Source organism: Eubalaena glacialis, chromosome 3 (genome assembly GCF_028564815.1).
Source record: "Eubalaena glacialis isolate mEubGla1 chromosome 3, mEubGla1.1.hap2.+ XY, whole genome shotgun sequence".
Classification (NCBI taxonomy): Eukaryota; Metazoa; Chordata; class Mammalia; order Artiodactyla; family Balaenidae; genus Eubalaena; species Eubalaena glacialis.
The window spans coordinates 119025072-119049094 of record NC_083718.1 but is presented as its reverse complement, the minus strand read 5'-3'; the positions used below and the strand labels follow the sequence as shown (position 1 = coordinate 119049094).

Genomic DNA, 24023 nt, shown 5'->3' with positions numbered 1-24023 from the left:
TTTAATAAACCATGTAAAATTTACAAAATAACTTAGGGAAAAATAACATCTTTATTGTGTTGAATCTTGCTATTCAAAAACATAATAAAACTTTCCTCTTATTCAGGTTTTAGTATGAGTTCTTATGTAGTGTCTTAAAGTTTCGTTCACATTCATATTTCTTGCTTTGTTTATTCATAGGTATTTTGACTTTTTTGTTGCTATTGTCATTAAGCCATTTCTAATAAACTAGAAAGCTTACTCAAAATCGCTTAACTTCCCATTTGTATTTTTTAATTTCAGCCAACAGCTATGAAATAAGAGTGAGTAAAAGTCTACAGAATATTCAAGATGACTTTAACAATGCCATTTTAGTGAATACATCAAAGTTAAATCCTCAGCAAGCTGGTACCAAGGAGATATTTACATTCTCATCAGAGCTTTTCACAAATGGACCTGAACATCAACCTGATGGAGAGACACAAAAAAGCCACAGAATTTATGTGGCAATACAAGCAGTAGATAGGAACTCCTTAAAGTCTGCTGTATCTAATGTTGCTCAGGCATCTCTGTTGATTCCCCCAAATTCTACTCCTGTATTTGCCAGAGATTATCTTATATTGAAAGGAGTTTTGACAGCAATGGGTTTTACAGGAATCATTTGCCTCACCATAGTTGTAACACACTGTGTTTTAAACAGGAAAAAGAGAGCAGACAAGAAAGAGAATGAAACAAAATTATTATGAACAAATGTGCAGGGTACTTTCCTTCTTAAATATAAGACCCATGGCTTTTGCACTTTACAAAAACAAGCCAATAAAGTCAAATTAACATCAGATTATTAAAAATGCTTTGAGTTTTTGTGTAGTATAGATCAGATTTTTACATGGTAAATAGACAAAAAAACTTTTATAATACTAATGGAGGCAGAAGGGAATTAGAAAACTTTTAAGCTTTGGCTATGGACAAAAAAATAAAAGTTATTCTCTAAGGTAATGTGTTTAAACGCAAAGGCAATGGCAAAATTGAATCAGAGTCAATAAAAGCTTGTCTTATTGAAGACGAAAAATAGCCCAAGTAGAGAAAAGGATGTTAGGCCTGAATGATATAGTATAACTATCTATGTGAAGCAATTGTTTAGTTGCTATGATTAATTTTTAATTCCCCTTTATCTGTTCAGAACAGGTTACTTGTTAATGACTAAAGATCAAGCTGTATTTTACATATGAAGTGCCTATTGTAAAGTTCTTTACCTCTTTCCATTTGGTTAACTATGCTACAGATAGATCCCACTGATAATGCTCAAAGAGATGTTGGTTCACTATGAGAGTTAACCTTAAAATGTAGGTATTATCCTTGTCCCCTGACACTGGTTTTATAACAGAGGCCTATTGAATTTATTGTTTATAACTTTCTACTCTCATCAAAGCAGCTTTCCAAGTTATTTGCCTTGGGTGGTATTCAAGGAAAATGGTTATAGTTCTCATAAGACTTTAGGTAAAGAATGAAAGACATAGTTCTGAGCTTATTTTAACACATATCAATACATAGGTTATATAATTTTATTCAATTTCAAACAAGGAAGAGGTCACAGGGAGAGACTGACCTTTGGAAATTATTAACTGATTCTGTTTTTTTTGTTTAAATAAGACTCCAGGAATCCTTTTCCCACAAAGGGTGATTTACCTACAGGTATTAACCTACAGGGGTGGAGGGTGACTAGAGAGAGGCAAGCACACGTCACAAGGAAATAAAAATTATCCTTTATTTAATTTTGCTCCTATTTTTTAAAGATTACTGAGGAATAAAATCACATGCTTTGCATATTACAGAACTTAAAACTTTATTGGATAAATACAAACAACAAAGTGGAATAGAATTGCTTTATAACTAGGACCAACTAAGAATGACAATTAGATTAAGTTTTGGGGGGTGGGGAGGGAATTGTGGGGAGTTGGAACAAGAATGAAAAGAGAGCATGAAACCTTGAGGAAGAGACTCAGAGCAGTGCTGGGGAGTAAAATGACCAGCAAATACCTCTACTTAGGCTGCCTCCTTGCTGTTCATACTACATCCCAGGTCTGGCCTGTCACATGCTGAGTCTGGTAGTGCCTAAATCTTCACAGATTGGAACTTCAAGTCCCCACTTGGCAGTCAGTCCCTCCTCCCTCTATTGCCACTGAGCCTGGTAGCGTGGGATCTGCTTCTCTGTAGCTTCAATGGGCTGGTAAAATACTGAGATGGGGTGTGGTGTGTTTTAAGTCTTAAGTCTTTAAGTTTTCCTCATTTTATAGACAGGAAAATGGAGGATTAACGGAGTAATCTAAAGCGTTGTGCTGGCTAAAGGCAGAGTATATAGGAGTAGAGTCAGGTTGTCATAATGCTCCTTCACTCCTGTCTATTTAAGAAGGTGTGGAAAGATGCCAGGGATTATGCCTACAAATATTTAAATCTTCAAGGTTAATAAGCAGGAGAACAGGTCTAGGCTGAAGGAACAGGGATTTTTTTTTTCTTTTCCTCCAATTTTGTCAGTATAGAAATGAACAAATGGCTTTAAGTCCAGAAATCAGTAAATTGGAAGAGGCAAGACTGAGATTAAGGATGTTAAAGTGATAAACTAAAATATATTATAGCAGAGTTGAAAGGGTGATCTCATCAAGTGAAAAGGGTAAACAAGCTTCAGTGATTGTGAGTGATTGAAGCATTAGACAACAAGAAACATGTGGTAAATGTGGGAAGATAACTGATTTCGAGACCCCAGAAATCATCAATAGAACAGAGCCACTGGAAAGGAGGTGACATTGATCCTGAACAAATGATAAGGAATAGAAATAGACAAGAGTTGGGTCAAAGAGAACGAGGAACTGTGAAGCATTGGTCACTAGTGGAATACCACATGAATAGTGACATCACTGAAGATTTGATCCAAGATTGCAAGAGGAGGAAAAAATATGAGACAGATGCTCAGTTATCTGGGAAAGGAAAGAGAAGCCTAGGGATTGAAGGTGACACAGGCAAGTATTATTATTATCTTCATATGCCAGGATGGTTGTTGTTAGCAGTACATAGAAATTTGTTCTGAAAATTGAGGACAATATCCCTTCCATTTTTACCCTATTTTTATGGATAGTAAAAGAAAGTTAAATCTCAGTGGGAGAGAGAAGATTTTTAGGAGATGAATTCACTGAGCAGATTGCTGTTTATGTGTGCAATGCTGACTGCTCCAAAAGTATGTTTGCACCTGCATGTTAGTACTAGAAAGTCTACAAAAAATTATTTTATTTGCTTTAGGCTTTGCCTTCTGCTATAACGTAATTATTTTGGAAGAGTTGGTCCCTAACTATATCATTTATTTAAAACAATGTGATCAATCCAATTGCACTAATGGCAGAGTTGCTCATATCAAACTAATCTTCTTGCTGATAACAGTAAAAACTCTGGAAAAAATATAAAACACAGCTCTTTGAAGGCACTGGACACCAAGAAAAGCAGGTAGAACCTGGAGGAGTTATGACCCTTGAAAAAAGGAAAGCAATCTAGGTGAGATCCACATTTAACCAGCTTTTCCCCCAGAAGGCATTCCCAGTTTGCTCAGAGCATCTGGAAAGAGCTCAAGCAGAAAGCAGCAGTCTTACTGGGTTGAAAAGCCAGAAGTAAGAGTTCTGGGTTGCTAAAGCAGTGGAAAATTGAGGGAGGAAATCCGAGGAAGGAAGCAACTACAAGAGGGAAGTTCCCAAATCTGCATCCTCTCAATCCTTAGATGAGTCCTAAACTGCAAAGGAATTTAATGGAAAATAAGAGCTTAGCAGCTAAAAGAGCTGAACAGAGTTCAGCAACTGCCCAGTCCTGAGGAGAGAAAATTTAAGGTTCAACCTCACCCAAGTTTTTTTTTTTTTGGTTTTAAAATTTTTTATTGAAGTATAACATATATACAGACGTGCACAAACTGTAAGTGTACAGATCAATAAATTATCACAAGTGAACATTCTCTGGTAATTACACCAAAATCAAGAAATAGAATATTGCCAGAATCTCAGAAACTTATATCTTAACCTCTTCCTGCAACTACCTCCTCCCCAGTGTTTACCACAGAATGACTTTCTAGCACCATGGCTTAGTTTTTGCCTGTTTTGAACTTCAGATAAATTCAATCATTTGGTATGTATTGTTTTGTGTCTGGCTCCTTTCATTCAACATTACATTAATGATATTCATCCACATTTTGTATACCAGTAGATCTTATTTTTTTATTGCTGTATAATATTCCATTGCTTGGTTATACCAATATATTCATCCTTTCTACTATTGATAGGCTTTTGAGTAATAGCCAATTTGGGATATAATGAATAATTTTCCTGTGAACATTTTGTTACATATCTATTGGTATTGTGATTTCATTTTCTAAATCAAACATTAAAATTGGTTGCACCAAAATACAACCTCACCCAAGTTAGAGGGGGTGTTTGTGTTTCCATTGAAACTCCAGATCAGGGGTAAGTATCATACCCACAGACTAAGCGTTATGCCCTAGAACCAAGGGCAAAACTGAAAAAGATCTGCTCTGAAAAAGTCTAAAACCAAGTCTCTAGAGAACCAAGATTATATTCACCAATAATTAAACTATTGCTAGAACATAACTCAGAGAAAGATAACATAATACAAAGCCTCTACAACATATCATACACTATATAATAAAACATTAATAGACATGCTGACAAGCAGGAAATGTGTCCCATCATTAATAAGAATAAAAATCTGTCAATAAAAGATGATCCAAAAATGATCCATATTTGGAATTAGCAGATAATTAGTTTACAATAACATTATAAATAAGATAAAGAAATTACAGGAAAAGATAAATATAAGTGATGAATAGAGGAAGAAGTTCAGGAGAGATGTGAAAGTCTTTAAAAAGAAGCAAGTGAGAATCCTAAAAACTGAAAAATACAATGTATGTAAAAAAATTTGTAATGGATTAATAACAACAGACTGGCACTACAGAAGAAAGGATCATATGACTTGAAGATATGAAAATAGAAAGCATCTAAACTGAAGCATTTCATGAAAAGAAAAGAAAAAGCCCAAATGACCTGTATGACATTACATGTAAATGATTCCCAGAAGTAGAGGGAGGGACGATAAGGCATAAAAATATTCGAAGAAATATTGGATGAAATATTTCCAAATTTGATTTAAACTACCAACCCACAGGTCTAAAATGCTCAGTGAACCTAAAATAGGATCTATACAAAGAAAATAACACCTAGGTATACCATAGGAAAGATGACTAACTACTCATCAGAAACAATTGAGGCCAGAAAACAATAAAATGACATCTTAGAGTGCTAAAAGAAACCAACACAGAACTCTATATTGAGCAAAGATATCTTTAAAAATGTAGGCAGATAAATAAAAGCTGAAATAATTTTCACCAGCAAGAAGTACAAAAGAAATGTCTTTAAGCTGAAGGAAAATGATGTCTGGTGTAAATACAGATCTACAGCATGAAAGGAAGATCACTGGAAATGATAAATATGTAGGTAAATATAATACATTATTGGTTTTCTTTACTTAATGCCTTTAAAAGACAATAAATTATTTAAAGCAAAAATAAAAACAATGTATTATGGTATAAATAACATAAAGAAGTAAGATATATGACAATAAGAGCAGAATGGAAAGAAAGGTGACAAATGGAATTATCCTGTTTAAAGGTTCTTACATCATACATACAATATTAATTCAAGGTAGACATAAATTAAGGATGCATATTATAACCCCTTTTGGCACCTATTAGTAATAGAGAAGGGTATATCTAAAAGGCTAATAAATGTGATAAAATGGAACATTAAGACTACCCAATTAATACAAAAGAAGATAAGGAAAGAGCAAGGAACAAAGAACAGAGGGGAATACAAAAAGCATATAGCAAGATGGTAGACTTAAAGCAGCTAAATTAATAATTATATTAAATATAAATGGACTAAAGTCTTCAACTAAAAAGAGATTTTCAGACTTGATAATAAAGCAAGACCCAACTATATGGAATTTACAACAGATGAACTTTAAATATGAACACATAGAAATTGAAAGTGGGAAAAAGGAAAGTGGTATATCATGCAAACACCAAGCATAAAAGAGCTGGTGTTAGTATATTATTATAGGACAGAATAGACCTCGAAAAAGGAGAGAAAAAGAGGAATCATTTCAACATAATAAAAAATTTCATCAAGAAGATATAGCAATCCTAAATGTGCATGTACCTATTAATAGAGCTTCAAAATACCAGAAACAAAAACTGCCAGAATAAGGGAGAAATAGACAAATCAACAAGCAAGCTTGGAGATTTAAATCTCCCACTGTCAACTGTAGAGTAACTAGACAGAAAAATTCAGTAAGAATGGAGAATATGTGAACAACATTATCAAACAATTTGACCTTGACATTTAAAAATACTACAAGCAACTAGTGCAGAATACATATCAATTTTAAGTGCTCATGTTTATGCTAGGCATAAAACACATCCCAGTGTGCAGAGTCCAGAAATAGACTGACACACATATGGTCAGTAGATTTTCCATATAGGCATGTGCAAATCAATGGGTAGAGGCAAGTCAATGGGTAAAGAAGAGTTTTTTTTTTTTAATAAATGATGTTGGAACAACTAGACATATGTTTGGGAAAGCAATTTTACTCCTACCTTGTAAAAATATAAATTCATGATGGATCATAGATATAAATATGAGTTAAGATATAAACTTCTAGAAAAAATATAAGAAAATATATTTACAACTATAGTGTAGAAAGATTTCTTAGAACAGAGAAAACACTAAGCATAAGAGAAAATAATAATTTGGACTGCATCAAAACTAAATATCTGTGCTAATCAAAGGGCACCATTAATAATAAAAAGTTTAGCTACAGTGGAAGAAAATATTCACAACAAATATATCTAACAAAGAAGTTATATTCAGAACATATAAAAATGTTATAAATCAGTAATAAAAAGACAAAGAACCCAATAAAAATGGACAAAGGACTTAGACACTTGACAAAAGAGAATATATAAATAGCCAATAAGCACATACAAAGGCAATCAACACCTGAAACTAATATTGTAAATCAACTATACTTCAATTTATAAAAAAGCAATCAACACCATCAGTTATCAACAAATTGAAAATGATACCTATAAATGAAATACATCTTCATTCCCACTAGAACAACTAAATTATAAATATTGGTACTAAGAAATGTTGACAAGGATGTGAAGCAACTGTAATTTTTTTATATTGGTGAGTGTGCCACAACTTTGGAATACTGCCTGGCAGTTTCTTAAAAGTTATGCATATATCTAAACCTCGACCCAGCAATTCCACTTCAAGAGAGATGAAAAGATATGTCCACCAAAAGGCTTGCTCAAAAATTTTTATAGCCACTTTGTTCATAATAGCCCCAAACTGTAAATAAAAAAGTTTCCATTAAAAGAATGGATAAAACAAATTTTGCTATTTGTATGGATCCACAATGGCACACCACTCAGCAACAAAAAGAAATGAACAACTGATACATGCAACAGCATACCTGAATCTCAAAAGCATTATATAGAGCTAAAGAAGTCAGACTCAAAAGAGCACAGACTGTATGATTCCATTTATTAAAAGTTCAAGAACAATACTAATCTCTGGATATAGAAATCATAATAGTGGTTGTCTCAGAGCAAACGTGTGAGCATTCACTGGAAAGCTTTCTGGAGCAATGAAAATGCTATAGGGATTGATTGGAATAGTGGTTGACTGGGTATGTATACCTTTGTCAAAATTCATTTACCTATTTGCACTTGATCTGTTCATTTTATTGCATTTACATGTTACATCAAAAGAAACACTATGAATGAATTTATTGTGTCTTTCCCTTTTAGCAAGCAATGGTTCTAGACCAGGAGTAATTTTACTCTCCCAGGGGACATTTGGCAACGTCCGCTGACTACTTTGATTATCATAGCTTGGGGTATGATCTAGTGGGTAGAGGCCAGGGATGCTGCTAAACATCCTACCTGGCACCAGACAGCCCCCACAACAAAAAATTAGCCAAAAATGTCAATAGTGCCAAGATTGAGAAAACCTTGCCTTATAGGGAGGAAGAGAAAGGCATCATTCATAAGGACATTTGACACCTGAATACAAGAAAAAGTGGCCTTAGTGAAGGGGAAAGGGGGAACAAAACTGAACCAGATTTAAATGAAGTAGAGAAGACAAAAAGAATAGAAAAAAATAGTTTAAATAAAGTGAAGATGGTCTATGTTAGAGGATTGAATTCATAAGGCTGGTAGAAAATCTAACTGATGAAAAATAAAGAAGGGGAATGGATATAAAGTTGGGTGGATGCTGCATTATGTGTTAAGATCTGTGTTATGATCTGTGAATGTAAAATACAGGGAAACAGGGAATAGAAGCAGAGGGGAAGTGAGATAAATAGTGGGCTCTGAAGAAATGAGAATCTGATTTAGTTTGCATGTACCATAGGAAGTAGAAAAAGCACAGCTCAGGCACAAAGAGAGAGACAAAATAAGATATGAAAGTTAGGGATACAATTATAGAGTACATGATGATAGAGAGACAAGTACTCAGAGGCACAGAAACAGAAGCTCATATGCATGGAGGTAATTAGAGCTTGTCCCCAAAGGTCAAAAGAAATGCATCCTTCCATAAATCCCTCCTGCGCTTAGACTATACAGCTCTTATCAGCAAGATGATACCCTGGATGGGTGGAGAGTGACCCAGATGGTGGCCAATTTTATTTCCCACTCCCTCTAAGCTACCTGCTGCTAAGTCTTATCAAAAAGCTGCTTTCTGAGAACGCTTGTCTCGAGGGCACAAGAAGGAGGAAGCTATTCAGTACAGTGGGCAATTGCTTTTGATAGAAAGATATCCTTGGCTTGTGAAACGGAAGCAATATAAATTAGTAAACATCCAAAAGGAACATTTAAAAAATTGGTATAACCTTACATCACACCAGTATAGGAAAGAAGAAGCAAGAGCATGAAGAAGATAAAAGAAAAAGAAGAGTGTGAAATGGAAGAGAAAACTTCCATTTCTAGTAAAGAAAAACTAGATTAGAAATTAAGAGTAGAAAAGACAGAACTACCACTCCAATGCTGACATGTTAGGATTTCCAAATGATAGTCTTTAGCCCAATATTTTAGTTTTATGTATAAATTTATTTCAATTACAAAAGTAATACATGCTATTATTAAAACTACAGATGTTTAAGTAAGAAGTGATAAACAAAATAGATGTTAAATAAATAAGCTTATTTATTCCTTTATTAATGGACATTTGGGTAGTTCTACTTCTTGCTATTATAAAGTATGTTTTGAGGGACAAATTGTATTACCCTTGTGCATATACTCTTATGCACCTGTGTGAGTTGTTCTTTGTATATGTAATCTAGTGCACCTGTGTGAATCTATCTGCAGGGTAAATTCCTAGGATGGAATTGTTATGTTGAAAGATACACACACTTAAATTTTGATGCATAGTTCCTTCCAAAACATTTGTACCAATTTTTCTGTCATCAAAAATGTATGACTACCTGTTTCCTTATGGCCTTATTACCATTACTAAAGGAGGTAATGAACTAGGGGGTGGAAACAGGAGTCATATTGAAGTATTACATGGCAGAGAGCTTAAAACTACCTCTTAAACATCAATACCCTACAAATATACCTTGGTCATTCTTACTTGATGCCATCTAATGCAAAGCCCTGGCTTTCTCCATCTTGTTGGCTCCTCTCCAATTTTTCCCTTCAAGGCTAAGGTTTGGGTAAGTGGGAGTGAAGAAGAAGTGTAAAGATAAGATACTTTATTGAATAAATTCCATGTGCCAGGCACTGTGCTGTGTTATATTTGGTTTTTTTTTAATTTTTCAATATTCAAAATACCAGTATACCATAGCTAATATCAATGAAAGTAGATTTGATGCAAGAGGTATTATTAGAGATAGAAAAGGAATTTTGTGATGATAATTATATAACAATCCTAAATTTGCCTGCACCAAGAACATAGCTTTAAAATATATAAAGCAGAAGTTGATAGAACTAAATAAAAGAAAAAGAAATAGACAAATTCACAATTATAATTGGAGATTTTAACACACCTCTCTCAGCAACTAAAAGAACAAGCAGCCAAGAAACTGGTAAGAAAAGAGACAATTTGAATAACATGATTAACTAACTTGGCCTAACATATATAAAACACTGTAACCCAACAACTACAGAATAAATATTTTTCTTGAAAGCACATGGAACATTTTACCAAAATAGACCATAAACTGAGGCAAAAAATAAGACTCAACCAATTTCAAATGATTTAAATCTTAGAGTATGCTTTCTGACTCTAGTGGAATTAAACTAGAAATCTGTAATAGATTAACTAGAGACTCCCCAAGTGTCTGGAAATTAAGCAACACACTTCTTTTTATATAGCCCATAAATAAATAAATTCAAGAATTTATTCTAGGAATGTAAGGGGGATTTAACATTGAAAACTCAATCAATGTAATTCCCCATATTAACAGAATAAAGAAAAAAATCACATGGTAATCTCAATAGATGCATAAAAAGCACTTGATAAAATTCAAAACCTATTTATGATTTTTAAAAAGAAAACTCTTAGCAAACTAGGAATACAAGGAGACTTTCTTAGTCTGATAAAGATATCTACAAAATATCTCTAGATAATATCATACTTAATGGCCAAATATAGGATGCTTTTTCACTTGGGATTGGGAACAAGAAAAAAGATACCCATTCTTTCCACCTGTATTCAACGTTGTACTGGGGGGTCCTAGCTAGTGTAATAAGAGAAGGAAACAAAATAAAAGATATAAGATTGGAAAGGAAGACATAAACATGTTATTATTCACAGATCACATAATTATAAACACAAAATCCAAAAGAATCTACAAACTACCTGAAATAAATGAATTTAGCAAGCTCCATGGATGAAAGGTCAGTACATAAAATCTAATATATTTCTATATACCAGCAATAAACAATCAGAAAATGAAATTTTATAAAAATACCATTTATAATAGCACCCCCCAAACTTTTAAAAACCACGGAAATAAATTTAATGAAAGGTGCAAAAGACTTTTACCCTTAAAACTATAAACATGGTTGAGATCAAGTAAATAAACTTTAAATGAAGAGATATGCCAGGTCCATGGATTGAAAGACTCAATATTATAAAGAGGTTGATTCTTTCCAAACTGATGTATAAATTTTTTTTTTTTTTTAGGTAAGAAATGGACTTACTTAGAGAGATACACATTCCATAGAATGCAGTCCATCTCAAAAAGGCAAGAATGACCTTGGGAGAAATAAATACACTCTACCGACAGAGTCTGGGCCATCTCAGAAGGCGAGAGGCCCCGAAATATGAGGTGGTTAGTTTTTACGGGCTGGGTAATTTCGTAGGCTAATGAGTGGAGGATTATTCCAACTATTTTGGAGAAGGGGTGGAGATTTCCAGGAACTGGGCCACCGCCCACTTTTTGGCCTTTTATGGTTGGCCTTAGAACTGTCATGGCACTGATGGGTGTGTCATTTAGCTAATGTATTACAATGAGCGTATAAATTTAATGCGATCCGGTCAAATCCAGGAGTTTTTTTCTGGTAGAATTTCCAAGCTGATCCTAAATTTTATATTTAAATGCAAAGGACCAAAAATAGCCAAAATAATCTTGAAGAAAAACAAATCTGGAGTGTTTACATTACCAGATATCAAGACTTACAAACCAGCAGTAACTAAGACAATATGGTACTGAGGTAAGCCTGGTCATATAGACCAATAGAACAGAATAGAGTCCAGAAACAGACTTGCACACTTGCAGTCACCTCATTCACAACAAAAGCACAACTGCAATTCAGTGGGGGGAAATGATGGTCCTTTCAATAAATGATCTGCATGTATTGCTATCCAGAGAGGAAAACAAAACAAAAATCTTGAATTTTACCTCACAATATACACACAAAAATAATCTGAGATAGATCACAAACCTAATTGTGAAAGATAAGACAATAAAACTCTAGAATAGAATATTGTATAACATCTTCACGAACTTGGGAAAGCTGTCTTAAATATGACCCCAAAAACATTACCCATAAAATAAAAAATTAAATTGAATTCCATTAAAATTAAGAACCTCTGTTCATCCAAGAGACCCATTAAGGCAAGCCACCTACTGGGAAAAGATATTTGCAATACATACATCCAATAAAGAACTCAATACCCAGTACATATAAAGAATTCCTCTAGATCAACAAGGAAAATACTAACCTGATTAAAAATTGGGCAAAAAGACTTGGACAGGCACTTCATAACAGAGGATATCCAAATGACCAGTAATTATATGAAAAGGTGTATAACAAAATTGGTCATCAGGGAAAATGCAGATTAAAATCACAGTACTATATGATTATACCCCACCCAGAGTGGATAAAATTGTAAAGAGCAGCAGTACCCTGTACTGGTAGAAATGTGGATCAATACAACAATTTTGAAAAGTATTTGGCCGATCGACTATGGCTAGACATACATATACCCTGTGACCCAGCAATTCCACTCTTGGTATGTACCCAACTGAAGTCAATGCTTATGTCTATGGTAGTGTTATTTAAAATAGCCCCAAACAGGAAATAATCCAAATGTTCATCAAAAGCAGTAAGTAAATTGTGGTATATTTTTACAAAGAAATACAATGGAAAAAGAACATATTACTGCTACACACAACAACATGGCTGAATTTCATGCAGAAAATGTTATGTGAAAGTAGCCAAACACAAGAGGGCATACTTATATTTCTGTTTATATAAAGTACACAAACAGGTAAAATTAATCAGCATGGCGATGGAGGTCAGTATCGTAATTACCATTTGGAGGTTTTTGAGTAGAAGGGAACACAATAAAGACTTCTGGGATGCTGGAAATACAAACTTTGGTGAAAGTTTGTCTCTCAGGGTGTTAACTCCCTGCACCTCTGGTTTGTGTCATTTGGCCCATCTGCACTGCCTCTGACAAAGTCAAATCCCAGGTGCCATGGGGTGATGCTTTATGTGAGCCAAAGCCTCTGTGAATCTGTTTAGGCTGAACTTGGGCACCAGAGAGAGTGGGGCTGCCACCACACCCTGTCCAGTGGAGGCCATGCTAAACTCCGCCCTCTCCCTGGGGAAGCAAAGAGCCAGTGGTGTTAGGAGATGAGGCAACCGAGGCAGCAGCAAGGACTCTCCATTGAGGGAGCAGCCAAGGCCCAGCCAGCAGGGAAGACCATGCAAAATATGAGGAGGCACCTAAACTGGATCTGTCATACCGGTGTCCCCTGTCATAGGCACCTGCACCAGCCACCGCCCGGCAAGGGCAAGGCAACTAAAGGCTCAGACCCCTCAGTAAGGAAAGGTTGGGTTATACCAACAGGCAAAAAAAAAAAAAAAAACAACACAGATCAGTCAAAATGCTGGCTAAAAATGAGGGAAATTGGTGATGAAGGAAGGAGATAATACATATCTATAATGGCCTTGAGACCAGCTATAGCAGCAGGCACTGTGATTTATTTCAATAACTCTGTCGCTTTGGGTATTTTAGGAGATTGCAATTGGCCAGCACTTCGAAGGAGATTCTATGAATGATTCTATGAGAGGGCTTGTACCATCTCTCAGGGAAAAAGTGAGACAGCTTGTGCCCCTGCCCCCCAATTCCAGCCTTAACTTATAATATTGGAGCTAGATAGGATGAAAGGACGTGAGTGGATCTGAGCAGTTCAAGAAGTAAATTGTACTGGACTCATCTTATTGAAGCTCCTTAGGGTTGTTTGGCCCCACCTGTCCACCTGACCCAATGGGCACTTGCTCCTCCTCAGTCACTACCTACTCCTTGTAGGCCCAAGTGGTTCTACTGCCAGAGGTCAACAGGCACCACCTGGAATCTTTGGCTCTTTATACACCACAGGGCATAGGATTTTCTTTCCAAGCAGCTGCTGAATGGGCTGGGTGACACAGCCAGAAAGGTGATCACCTGCAGGAGATCACCTGTAGGAGATGAGAAGGAGCCAAACACTTTTCCTTCCTCCTATAGCCCATTAGGAGACATCCCAGAAAGCAGGGCAGGTGCACCTGCAGGGTGGCCTGCTGGGTCTGTTTACTATTCCAGAGCCAGCTTAGTAAGCACCTTTCATTGCTTCCCAGGTTTCCCTGAATCATTTCCCCTTTTTCTCACTCTCACTGTTCTGGGATTAAGCTTGCAAATCATTTTCACATAAGCTTGTCTTAGGCTCTCTTTTCTAGGGAACCCAGGAGAGACACATATAGTGGGGGGGGGGTATGAGATATTTTAAAATGTAAAATTTTTTATGACATATGTATAATAAATGCATACATTTATTCAATAAGAATTGAATAAATTATTTTTATATAAAAGTATATTTAGATTATCTGGACAACTATTTTATTATTGAGTACTTCAACTCTATTCCAACGCTTCACTTTTGATTGATTAAAGATTACATGCTTAAGCAATAAGTACTAATTATTAGCAACAAGTACCAATTTAATTTTTATGAGTGAGTGTCAAAGACAGACAAGATGAAATTGATGCTTACCACTGTGTGAAGATCAAATGAAGTTATGGGATGAAGGGATATTTCAAGAAATTTGAATATAGGACCAGTTTGAATTGGTAGACCAATTTGAGTTTTCATGTGAGATTTGGCAAACTTAAAAGAATCTATGCAGTAGCTGGCAGTCCACAATTCATATTCTGAGAGACATTTAATTTCAGTAAAATAATTGAATGCTAATTTGAATTTAACTGGGCAGTAGAAGATATGGAATAGTGAAATAGAGGTTTGATGAGGAAACTTGAGGGAGTTTCCCTTGCGCAGTGAGATATAAATTTTATCTTTTCATTATAGAATATTCAATAATATCTAATGTGGCTTGCTAATGTTTTGGTGCAAGTAGATTGTCTAAGGGAGTAACGAGAGGTGCTGAGGTTACATAAAGATCGAAGACGATAAAAATAAACACCACCATGAGGGATAACTGGATATACAGTTTATACTTAATGAATGTGTACTGAGTACTCAGAACAGTCAGGCCTCCACTGGGCAGGCAGGAGTTAGAGGGTGGGGTTGGGTGGGTTAGTGTCCCTGGCTGGACAAACATTTGTAAGAAGTAAACATCTTTCAATGGCAAAGCTGCTTATCAGCTGTGAGTCCTTCCAGGGAACCGGATGTGGCTCCCCACCCTTGTTCCCAGGAAATGGCAATGGTGAAGGCAAGGCTAATATTCCTTTCAAAGTAAAATATTTAAAAGTACACAAAATTTGAGATGAAATTATAGTTATCATAATGATAGCTATAGTTACCATTCCTCATAGTGGTGACAAATCCAATAGTGAAACAATTTGGGGTCAAGGGGTTAAAGTCCTGTGATAAACCACCTCTGATAACTTGGAAAAATGTGCGTTTATATATCCATATATATAGGGGTAAGGAAAGATGCCTCCATAACTAACATTTTCCAAAGAGAGAACTCAAAGGGAGATGTACAGCAATGGGGTCATTTAAGAATTCGGTTTTCATCTTGGTCCTTCACCTTCTGGAAGGGGCCCTGAGTGATTCACTCATTCAGCTGAATAATAATGGCTATGAAGGCGTTGTCATTGCAGTTGACCCTAATGTGCCAGAAGATGAAACACTCATTCAACAAATAAAGGTAAGTCCTAAATGGTAATTATCCATGCTTTTTTGAAAAATTAAGCATAATATTGTGATAGAGGAAACGTGAGTTCTCTAATTCCAGCTGCGTGACACCGGCAAGGTTTTTTTTATACCTGTGTCTTCATTTCTTCAGCTATAAAATGGAAATAATAACACAACCATTATGATTCTTCTGAGAGATGAGATAATAAATGCAATGCACATAATTCAGAGCTTGATATATTGTTGGCACTTAATAAATGATTTCATTGAAAATTATTTAGTTCTGCAACCAAGGCAGAGCCAACTACACTTGGCAGATATTGTGAGATGCGCAGAGGGTAAGTCCTTTGCCTGATTTTACCACTGGCTCATATCAGAGTCTCCTTTTATCCTCCTAATTGTAACCTGCTTCTCTGCAATTCTAATATAGGAGTCCAAGATGCAAATCTCTGACTTAAGAACAAGGCTGACCCTTACAGTGTGAGGAAACCCTGCATTTTCCCAGCCCCAATGCAAAGTGTCCTCTCGGGGCTGCTGAGCAGCCTCATTTCACTTGTTGCTTTTTCTGTAGGGGAAGGAAAAATTAGGGAAGAGGACTCTTCCTGTCCAGGCAGAGGCATCTAACTGTTGTAAGATAGAGGGATTAGAGAGGTTTTGTACAACAGCAAACAGCAAAGAATAAGAGGGAAATGTCTTATAAAAGACCACCCTGGAAAGCAGCTGTAGCACACCCAGGGGTGGTACTGCATAATGAACAGAAGTACTGGTCTATAAAATGGGGATAATAATAAGTATCTTCCTCACAGGGCTTTGTGAGGATTAACAATGCATGCATAAAAGGGAAGCTAGGTGAAAGGTATATGGGAACTCTGTACATTTTTTGCATGTTATCTGTTAAGTCTAAAATTACCTCAAAAACTTAGATAGAAAGGGCTCATCATTCCTCACCAAGCCAAAGGGACTGAGACTTGTTTCTGGGCAAAGTTCCTGAGTGTGAGCTCAGAAGTTAATAGTGCAAGGGCTCCCAAGGGTCTCCTCGAAAGGTTCCTTGCTCTGAACAGAAGCAAACCCAGAAAGATGGAGTTTGGGGAGAGAACCATCTCTACCACCAAGAGGAGTTTGGGGCTGGAGAAGTACAGCAGTTGAGGGGGAGAGGAAGTTCACCTGCTTAAACCAGAAGACCATCAGATATTACTGCCATCAGTGAAAGGGAAATTCATGCCTTCTGAAATTTCTTAACAATCAGAAAACTTGGGTGAGTCTTTGATTGCTTCTAAACTTAGGAATGGCATCAGAAAAAATGAAATAGCCACTTGGAGCAAGAGACCAGGAAAGTGTTGGAGGAAAGTGTGACCAGTATGTTTCTGTCTCCAGCTGGACAGTCAGTGGTGCTCAGGGACATGTGGGAAGGAGCACATTAGCGTCTCTAAAGACAATGGTAATTTGTATTTGTATGGTGCTTTAGAGCAAAAGCAAAAGGACTTTCACCTCACTCTCTTTGGGGGGTTCCTCCTGAGAAATATACTTCTCCCTACATTATTAAATTGGTTTTTTGGTATGAGCCCTAAGTGAGTTGGGTATGAGAGAGGTTGGTTTCCACGTTTCCTTGTCACAGGAGCACTTTTAAGGGCAATAGTGTGCTCAGAGTCCCTAACTGAGTAGCTAATAAAAGCGAGTCCCTATTTGATATTCCAGACCTGCAGTCGAGGGACCTCACTGTGGGTTTTGCCACTTTCCTGGTCATCCCTCAGTCTCTGCTTTCTGGGGAGACTCTCCCCCGGGTGTCCTTGTGTGAGCAGAAGCCTCTAAGTCAGCTCTTAAATACCGTACTTGCTTCAGCAGAGCAGTCCGAGCGTCTCTCCACCTACAATACCGGCGGGTGGCGCTGCGGCAGTTCCATCCATGGAGACTACCCTCTCATCAGTATTGCATAACCAGTGGGAGCACAGGTCATAAGATGAGGGAGTGAGAATCAGGGAGAAGCGCTCTCTCGCTCTCTCTCACACACACACCACACAAGAAAGATAAACAACAGGAGTCGTTTGGGGCCTCCTCAATGTATGGGAACCCAGGCATCTTCGGTCTTAGCGCTCCTGGACAGTTTGCCCCTCATTATAACCTCTTCATTCATTCATTTGTTCCTTAGTCCAAGAAATATTTACAGAGCATTTACATTATGTCAGGTACCAGGAATCCAGTGGTGAACAATATACTATCCCTATCCTTAAGGAATTACCAGCCCATCCTATAAACTTCATCCTCAACATTCTTCAAACCTCAAAAGCTTAAGTGTCTTTTTGGATATGAGGTCACTTTCTCAAAATATGGAACAGATGCCAAAGCAAAGATTCGTTATTAATGTTTCTGTTAAAACAAAGAAGACATTTCATGCTGCTTAGTCGTCTTCCTAGGAGACACTGACAATTTACATTTCACAAGTCAAATTGTAATATAATACTCTAACATAGGAAGTTTTATACCTACTTTTCAACTTTCTGGTGATATTGGCTCAGTATTTTTATTTTAAAAAATTATACAATGTTAAATTCTCCTAGCAATTGTTTAAAATCTGGCTTTTTTTGGAAGGAGATGCAAATCATTTGGAGAGCTTTTATAAAACTAGCAAGGTAACCATTATTATCACCATGTGAAAGGTTGGAAACTGAAGCTCAGAGAGACAAAATAAATTCCGCAAGTTTAACCCATTAGCAAGCAACAGAGCAGGATTCACCCCTGCATCAGTACCCAAGTACTATTTCCCCATACAGTGATGAATTGTTTCTGCTCCTAAGGCCAACCTCCTAGACATCGGAGCCTAGTCACTCTGGTCTATTCCAGCAAGGACTTTCCTCCAGCAATGATCCCTTTTTTCTCTTGTATTATCAGTTTTTTTTTTCCATTAGCATATACATATAATAGTTCCCATTAAAAAAACAAACAAACTCCCTTGCCCTGTAGTCTTCCTTCATCTACTGCTTCATTTCTCAATTCCCTTTTAATTTGTAGAAAAACTTCTTGACCCGTTGTCTGTTTTCACTGCCTCTGCTTCCTCACCTCCCGCCCTCTTGAATTCAGTCATATGGAGCTGTTGTCTCCATTCCACAAAATGGTTTACTCAGGTTGCCAAATTCATTGCTCAGTTCTGAGTCCTCATCTTCCTTGATTGCTCAGCAGCATTCAACTCGGATGATCACTCTCTCCTTCCTGAAACACTCGCACCCTCTGCCTTCTGATTTCCTTCCCGTGCACCAGCTGCTCCTTCTGAGTCTCCTTTGCTGGCTCTTCCTCTTCCCACTTCTGAATACTGGGGCTCCTGGAGCTCAGTCTTCAGTCCTCTTCTTCCCTCTGTCTACACTCACTTTTGTGTTTCTCAATGATTTTCAGCCCTAATAGACCCAATTTCCCTTTCTATAATAAATATCTTGTAATACCCTTTCTATCAATACTATCTTGTCATGATGCATCTCAGGGAATCTGCAGAGGCATTTATAATTTAACACTACAGCTCTTTTGTTTTAGAGAAATAAATTTAGGCATAATTTGAAAAGAGATTATATACTTATGCCACTTCCTTATATCTAACACTTAGTGCTATACTAAAAACAAATACTATCATAACATTTAGTTAGCCCCCAAATTATTACAGGAGTCAGCAGGTGTTGAAGTTGTATTCATTTTAATTTGAGTTTCTCTCCACTACTACTTGGTGTGAGATATTGAGACTAATACTCTCTAGTTCTCAGTTTCTCCCTTAAAGGTTCACTGACCCTCAAAGGATCATATAAAATGAAACTAAGAGCTAATATTTGATAAGCACTTGTGCTAAGTAAACATGGTTCCAAATGCTTTCTTGACTTCATTTGATCCTCACAACAACCTTATGAGCTGGTCACTGTAATATTTTCCATTTTATAAATGGGGAAACTGAGGCTCAGGAGGGCTCAAGGAAATTTCTTTCCTTTCTTTTTTTTTGGCCACGCCACGAGGCTTGTGGGATTCTAGTTCCCCAACCAGGGATCGAACCCAGGCCCCAGCAGTGAAAGCGCCGAGTCCTAACCACTGGACTGCCAGGGAACTCCCTCAAGGAAATTTCTGATGTCCCACCATAAGTGGTGCAGCTGGGATTAGTGTCTGCTTCTGGAGTCTTCACTGTCAACCATTACACTGTGACACAGAGCATGTGGTAAAAAATCTCAAAAAAGTCTAGCTATTATTATTAACAAAATAATCTCCTCTTCCAAGCTTGATAAATAGCTAGTTTTTGGAAATGTGAGATACAGATGTAAATTTGAATAATTGGTAATTTCATCTTTTTTTCTGTCATTAAATGCTCTTGTTTATGTTCCCCCTCTCCTGACCAGGATATGGTGACTGAGGCATCTCCATATCTGTTTGAAGCTACAGAAAAAAGATTCTATTTCAAAAATGTTGCCATTTTGATTCCTCAAAATTGGAACACAAAACCTGAATATGTGAAACCCAAACTTGAGACCTACAAAAATGTGAGAATATCAAGTTCTTTTTTCAAATTTGGTTTTCTTTTGTGACTCAGATTTTTTTCATCAAAATATTCTAGAATCAAATAAAATTGTTTCAAAATATGCTGGTGTGAAGTAAGGTAAATTCATTTGCTGAAATTTTGTAATGACGAAAACTTTTTCTTAAATTTCAGGCTGATGTTCTGGTTGCTGAACCTAATCCACCAGGTAACGATGGACCCTATACTGAGCATATGGGAGGCTGTGGAGAAAAGGGTAGTAAAATTTATCTGACTCCTGGGTTCCTAGCAGGAAAAAAGTTGCTTCAATATGGATCACAAGGTATGGGTAGAGATGAAATATTCTGCTATATTTCTCATAATTTAATAATTTTATGTTGCAAATGGATAAACAATAGCATTATCTTTCTGAGTAAGAACATAAAATAGACTATTATAGTATGTTTCTTTCATGTAAAACAGATTCCAAATAGTGCATTTCTCTGTTAGAAATTTATTTTCTTCATATTCTGCATATATATGTGTGTAAGTATATTTTTAATTTTCAGATTAGTATCAGATAATAACTCTAAAATAGTTTAATATGTAATGTTGGGTTTCTATTGCTCTGTGGGGAGACACCTGAACAAATTAAACCTCCTGCCTGCAATTCAGGTAGTGGCCACCAGATGGCAGAGATGCATAACGTTTTCAGACTTCAATGTGCGTTCATACTATAAACGGATTGTTAAAATGATTCTGATTCAGTAGGTGTGGGGTAGGACTCAAGAATCTGCATTTTAACAAGCTCCCAGGTAATGCTGATACTGCCTGATCTTGGACCTCACTTTGAGTATCAGACAGAATATCCTTGCTGTTTAGCTCTCAAAACTATGTGACTAAAGAAAAAATCAAATTTTCCTTCACAAAATATCATTTAGCATTCCCATATGAACCAAATAGAGCAATCTTTGGAGAAAAGATGAAAAGAAACCAGCAATGGAGTATATATAATATGTACTTTCCAAGTATAATCAAGTGTGATTAGTATTAACTAATTAGGTTAACTAATAACTTGTACTAGGTTTCTTTACCACTTTGAAAAGATTAGAACAAATTTGATTTTCTTCATTTAAATAGGCAAGGCAGAGAAAACAAACAAGCAAACAAAATAGCGCTGGTGCCTGCATGCCCCACCCCCAAATACCCTAGAGCACTTTTACAGACCTTATCAGAAAGAAGTGTCCAACAAACACACCTCTTTGTTGTTCTTTTACAACACCTCCATAACACGAACAGAAAATTGCCAATGTATAGCTCAATAAATATGTGTTGAACTGATTTACTTAGCTGCTCCAACCCACTCCTGGGCCCACTCCAGCCATCAAGGTCACCATATACAATGTCATTCCTTTATACTCTCTCCTTTCTGTACTACGACACCACGCCTGCTACTTCACAATCTTCCCTTACCTTTAAGAGGCCATCAGTTGTTCCCTAGCAGTGAGAACAATCTAAAATCCTTAATGTGAGATACTAGGGTTACTTAACATGCACCTCCTCACTTAACCTTCCAAATTCAGCCTACCTGGGAATTTACATTCCAGAAAAACTGAGCTGTACATAAGTCACTAACATTCATCCAAATTTAACAAATACTCACTGAGTATCTATTAAGTTCTAGACAGTATGTGCCAAGACATGACAGTGAAGAAGTCATGGTACCTGTTCTCATGGAGATAGGAGTCTGTAGTGAGAGAATGGCAAGTAAGAAGCAATGACAGGGGCTTCCCTGGTGGCGCAGTGGTTGAGAATCTGCCTGCCAATGCAGGGGACACGGGTTCGAGCCCTGGTCTGGGAAGATCCCACATGCCGCAGAGCAACTGGGCCCGTGAGCCACAATTACTGAGCCTGCGCGTCTGGAGCCTGTGCTCCGCAACAAGAGAGGCCACGATAATGAGAGGCCCGCGCACCGCGATGAAGAGTGGCCCCCGCTTGCCGCAACTGGAGAAAGCCCTCTCACAGAAACAAAGACCCAACACAGCCATAAATAAATAAATAAATAAATAAATAAAAATTTTTTAAAAAAAGAAGCAATGACAATATAACATGATAAACACCATAATGGAATATAATGAAAGTGATAAGGAGGGGTACCTGGACTAGCTTGAGGATGTCAGAGAAGGCTTCTAGGTGGATATAAGCCTAATATTGAAAGAAGAGTAGGAGTTATTCAGTCAGAGATAGGGAGAGAGTATTCCAAGCCGAGGAAAAATATGTAAAAATGACCAGAGATGAGCAAGAGCATGATGCGGCTCTAGAAAGTAAAAGGAGTTCAAGAATCCATTGTCATTATGGAGTTTTGGAAGTGGGTGGAGAGGAGCAAGAAATATGGCTGCAGAGAGGAATAGGGCCTGAATCATCAGGGACCTTGTACGCATGTTGAAAAGTTGGACTTAACCCTGCGCACCATAGTGGAGTCATTGAAGACTGGAGACATGGAGGCCAGTTGAGTGAGTGTTGCAGTAGTTCAGAAGTAACTGGCAGTGAGACTGGAAAGATGAGAATAGGTCAAAGAAAAAAAAAGGCAGATGTGGAGTAGGCAGGGCTTGAGGTTTGTCCACATATGAGTCATTAGGGAGAAGGACCTATTGGGGATGCCGCCCTGGCTGCCCTATAGGTCAGCCTGTGCTGACCTCCATCATTACACTTGCATCCCTAAGGATTATAGGTATCTAAAATGATGTGTGTCATCTGCTAGACCATGAGCTATGTGAGGACAGGGCAATTGTTTTATCACTGTATGAATAGCTGCCTTGCACTTACTAGGTACCTAACTGACACTTGATAATCCAAAATAAATAGTCATATTTTACAGAAATGTGCAATTGTCGTATCAGATTGTTCCTTCTAAAGAAATCAAAACTTTAATTAAAAAAAAAAAACATAGCAAAGCATAATAACATTCAGAGGAATTACTTTCTCTCAGTTTAAGAGGGTAATTTTACCATTCTTATTGTAATCAGGTGTTTAAAATACTTTTTCACAGGAAGGGTATTTGTCCATGAATGGGCTCATCTACGATGGGGAGTATTTAATGAGTACGATAATGACCAGAAATTCTACTTATCCAATAGAAGAAAAAAACCAGTAATGTATGTATACTTTGATTAACTTTTCACAAACTATTTTAAATTGCAAAAAATTTTGTCTTGAATTATTACTTTAAAAATGTCAGTCTTTTGTCTTATTTTCTCTCTCTCACTCTTAGTGCCGTCTTTTTTAGATTCCCATAAAACTACTACTTTTGTTCACTTTACAAGTGTCTTAATTAGTTGAATTCTCTACTCTGCAGCTACAAATCATTTGCCTCTTTGTGTGTGTGTGTACAACTAGAAGAAATCCACAGGTGCTACGTTCAGTATCTCCATCTTCCTGTATCATAATCAGTGACATAAACAAAGCTTCAGTGCATTGAGAGTAGAATACTATCTGTGTGAACTATGTCAGTTTGAATGGGCCTGGGAGAGACTGTGGAATTTAGCTGGAAGACAGTCCAAATGTTAAAACAAAACAGAAAACTTCTCCCAATTTGAATACAACCTTGTATGGTGTCAATAGGAAGCAAAATGAACACTTAGAAAGTACCTCTGCTGCTGTGATTTTATGGGTGAGTTCTTGCAATCAAGAGTTTCAGGGAACAAACTGCTTTAGTACAAACGTAAAAGGGAACTCCCCAATTTATTTTGGAGAGCTAGCATAATTCAGATACTAAAACCTGACAGATGGCATGAAAAAGAATTCTGTA

General features: G+C 36.8%; 2 protein-coding genes across 2 annotated transcripts in view; both read left to right on the top strand.

Moving 5' to 3' along the window:
• Positions 1-725, top strand: part of CLCA2 (chloride channel accessory 2) — a 36664-nt gene extending 35939 nt beyond the window's left edge. The window contains 1 exon segment of the mRNA XM_061186374.1: positions 283-725. Within this exon segment, the coding sequence (XP_061042357.1) occupies positions 283-725 (443 nt within the window).
• A 14864-nt stretch (positions 726-15589) lies between these two features.
• CLCA1 (chloride channel accessory 1) overlaps positions 15590-24023 on the top strand; it is a 38090-nt gene continuing 29656 nt past the window's right edge. The window contains exons 1-4 of the mRNA XM_061186373.1: positions 15590-15751; positions 20100-20240; positions 20411-20558; positions 23265-23370. Of these exons, the coding sequence (XP_061042356.1) occupies positions 15590-15751; positions 20100-20240; positions 20411-20558; positions 23265-23370 (557 nt within the window). The remainder of the gene's footprint in view (positions 15752-20099; positions 20241-20410; positions 20559-23264; positions 23371-24023) is intronic.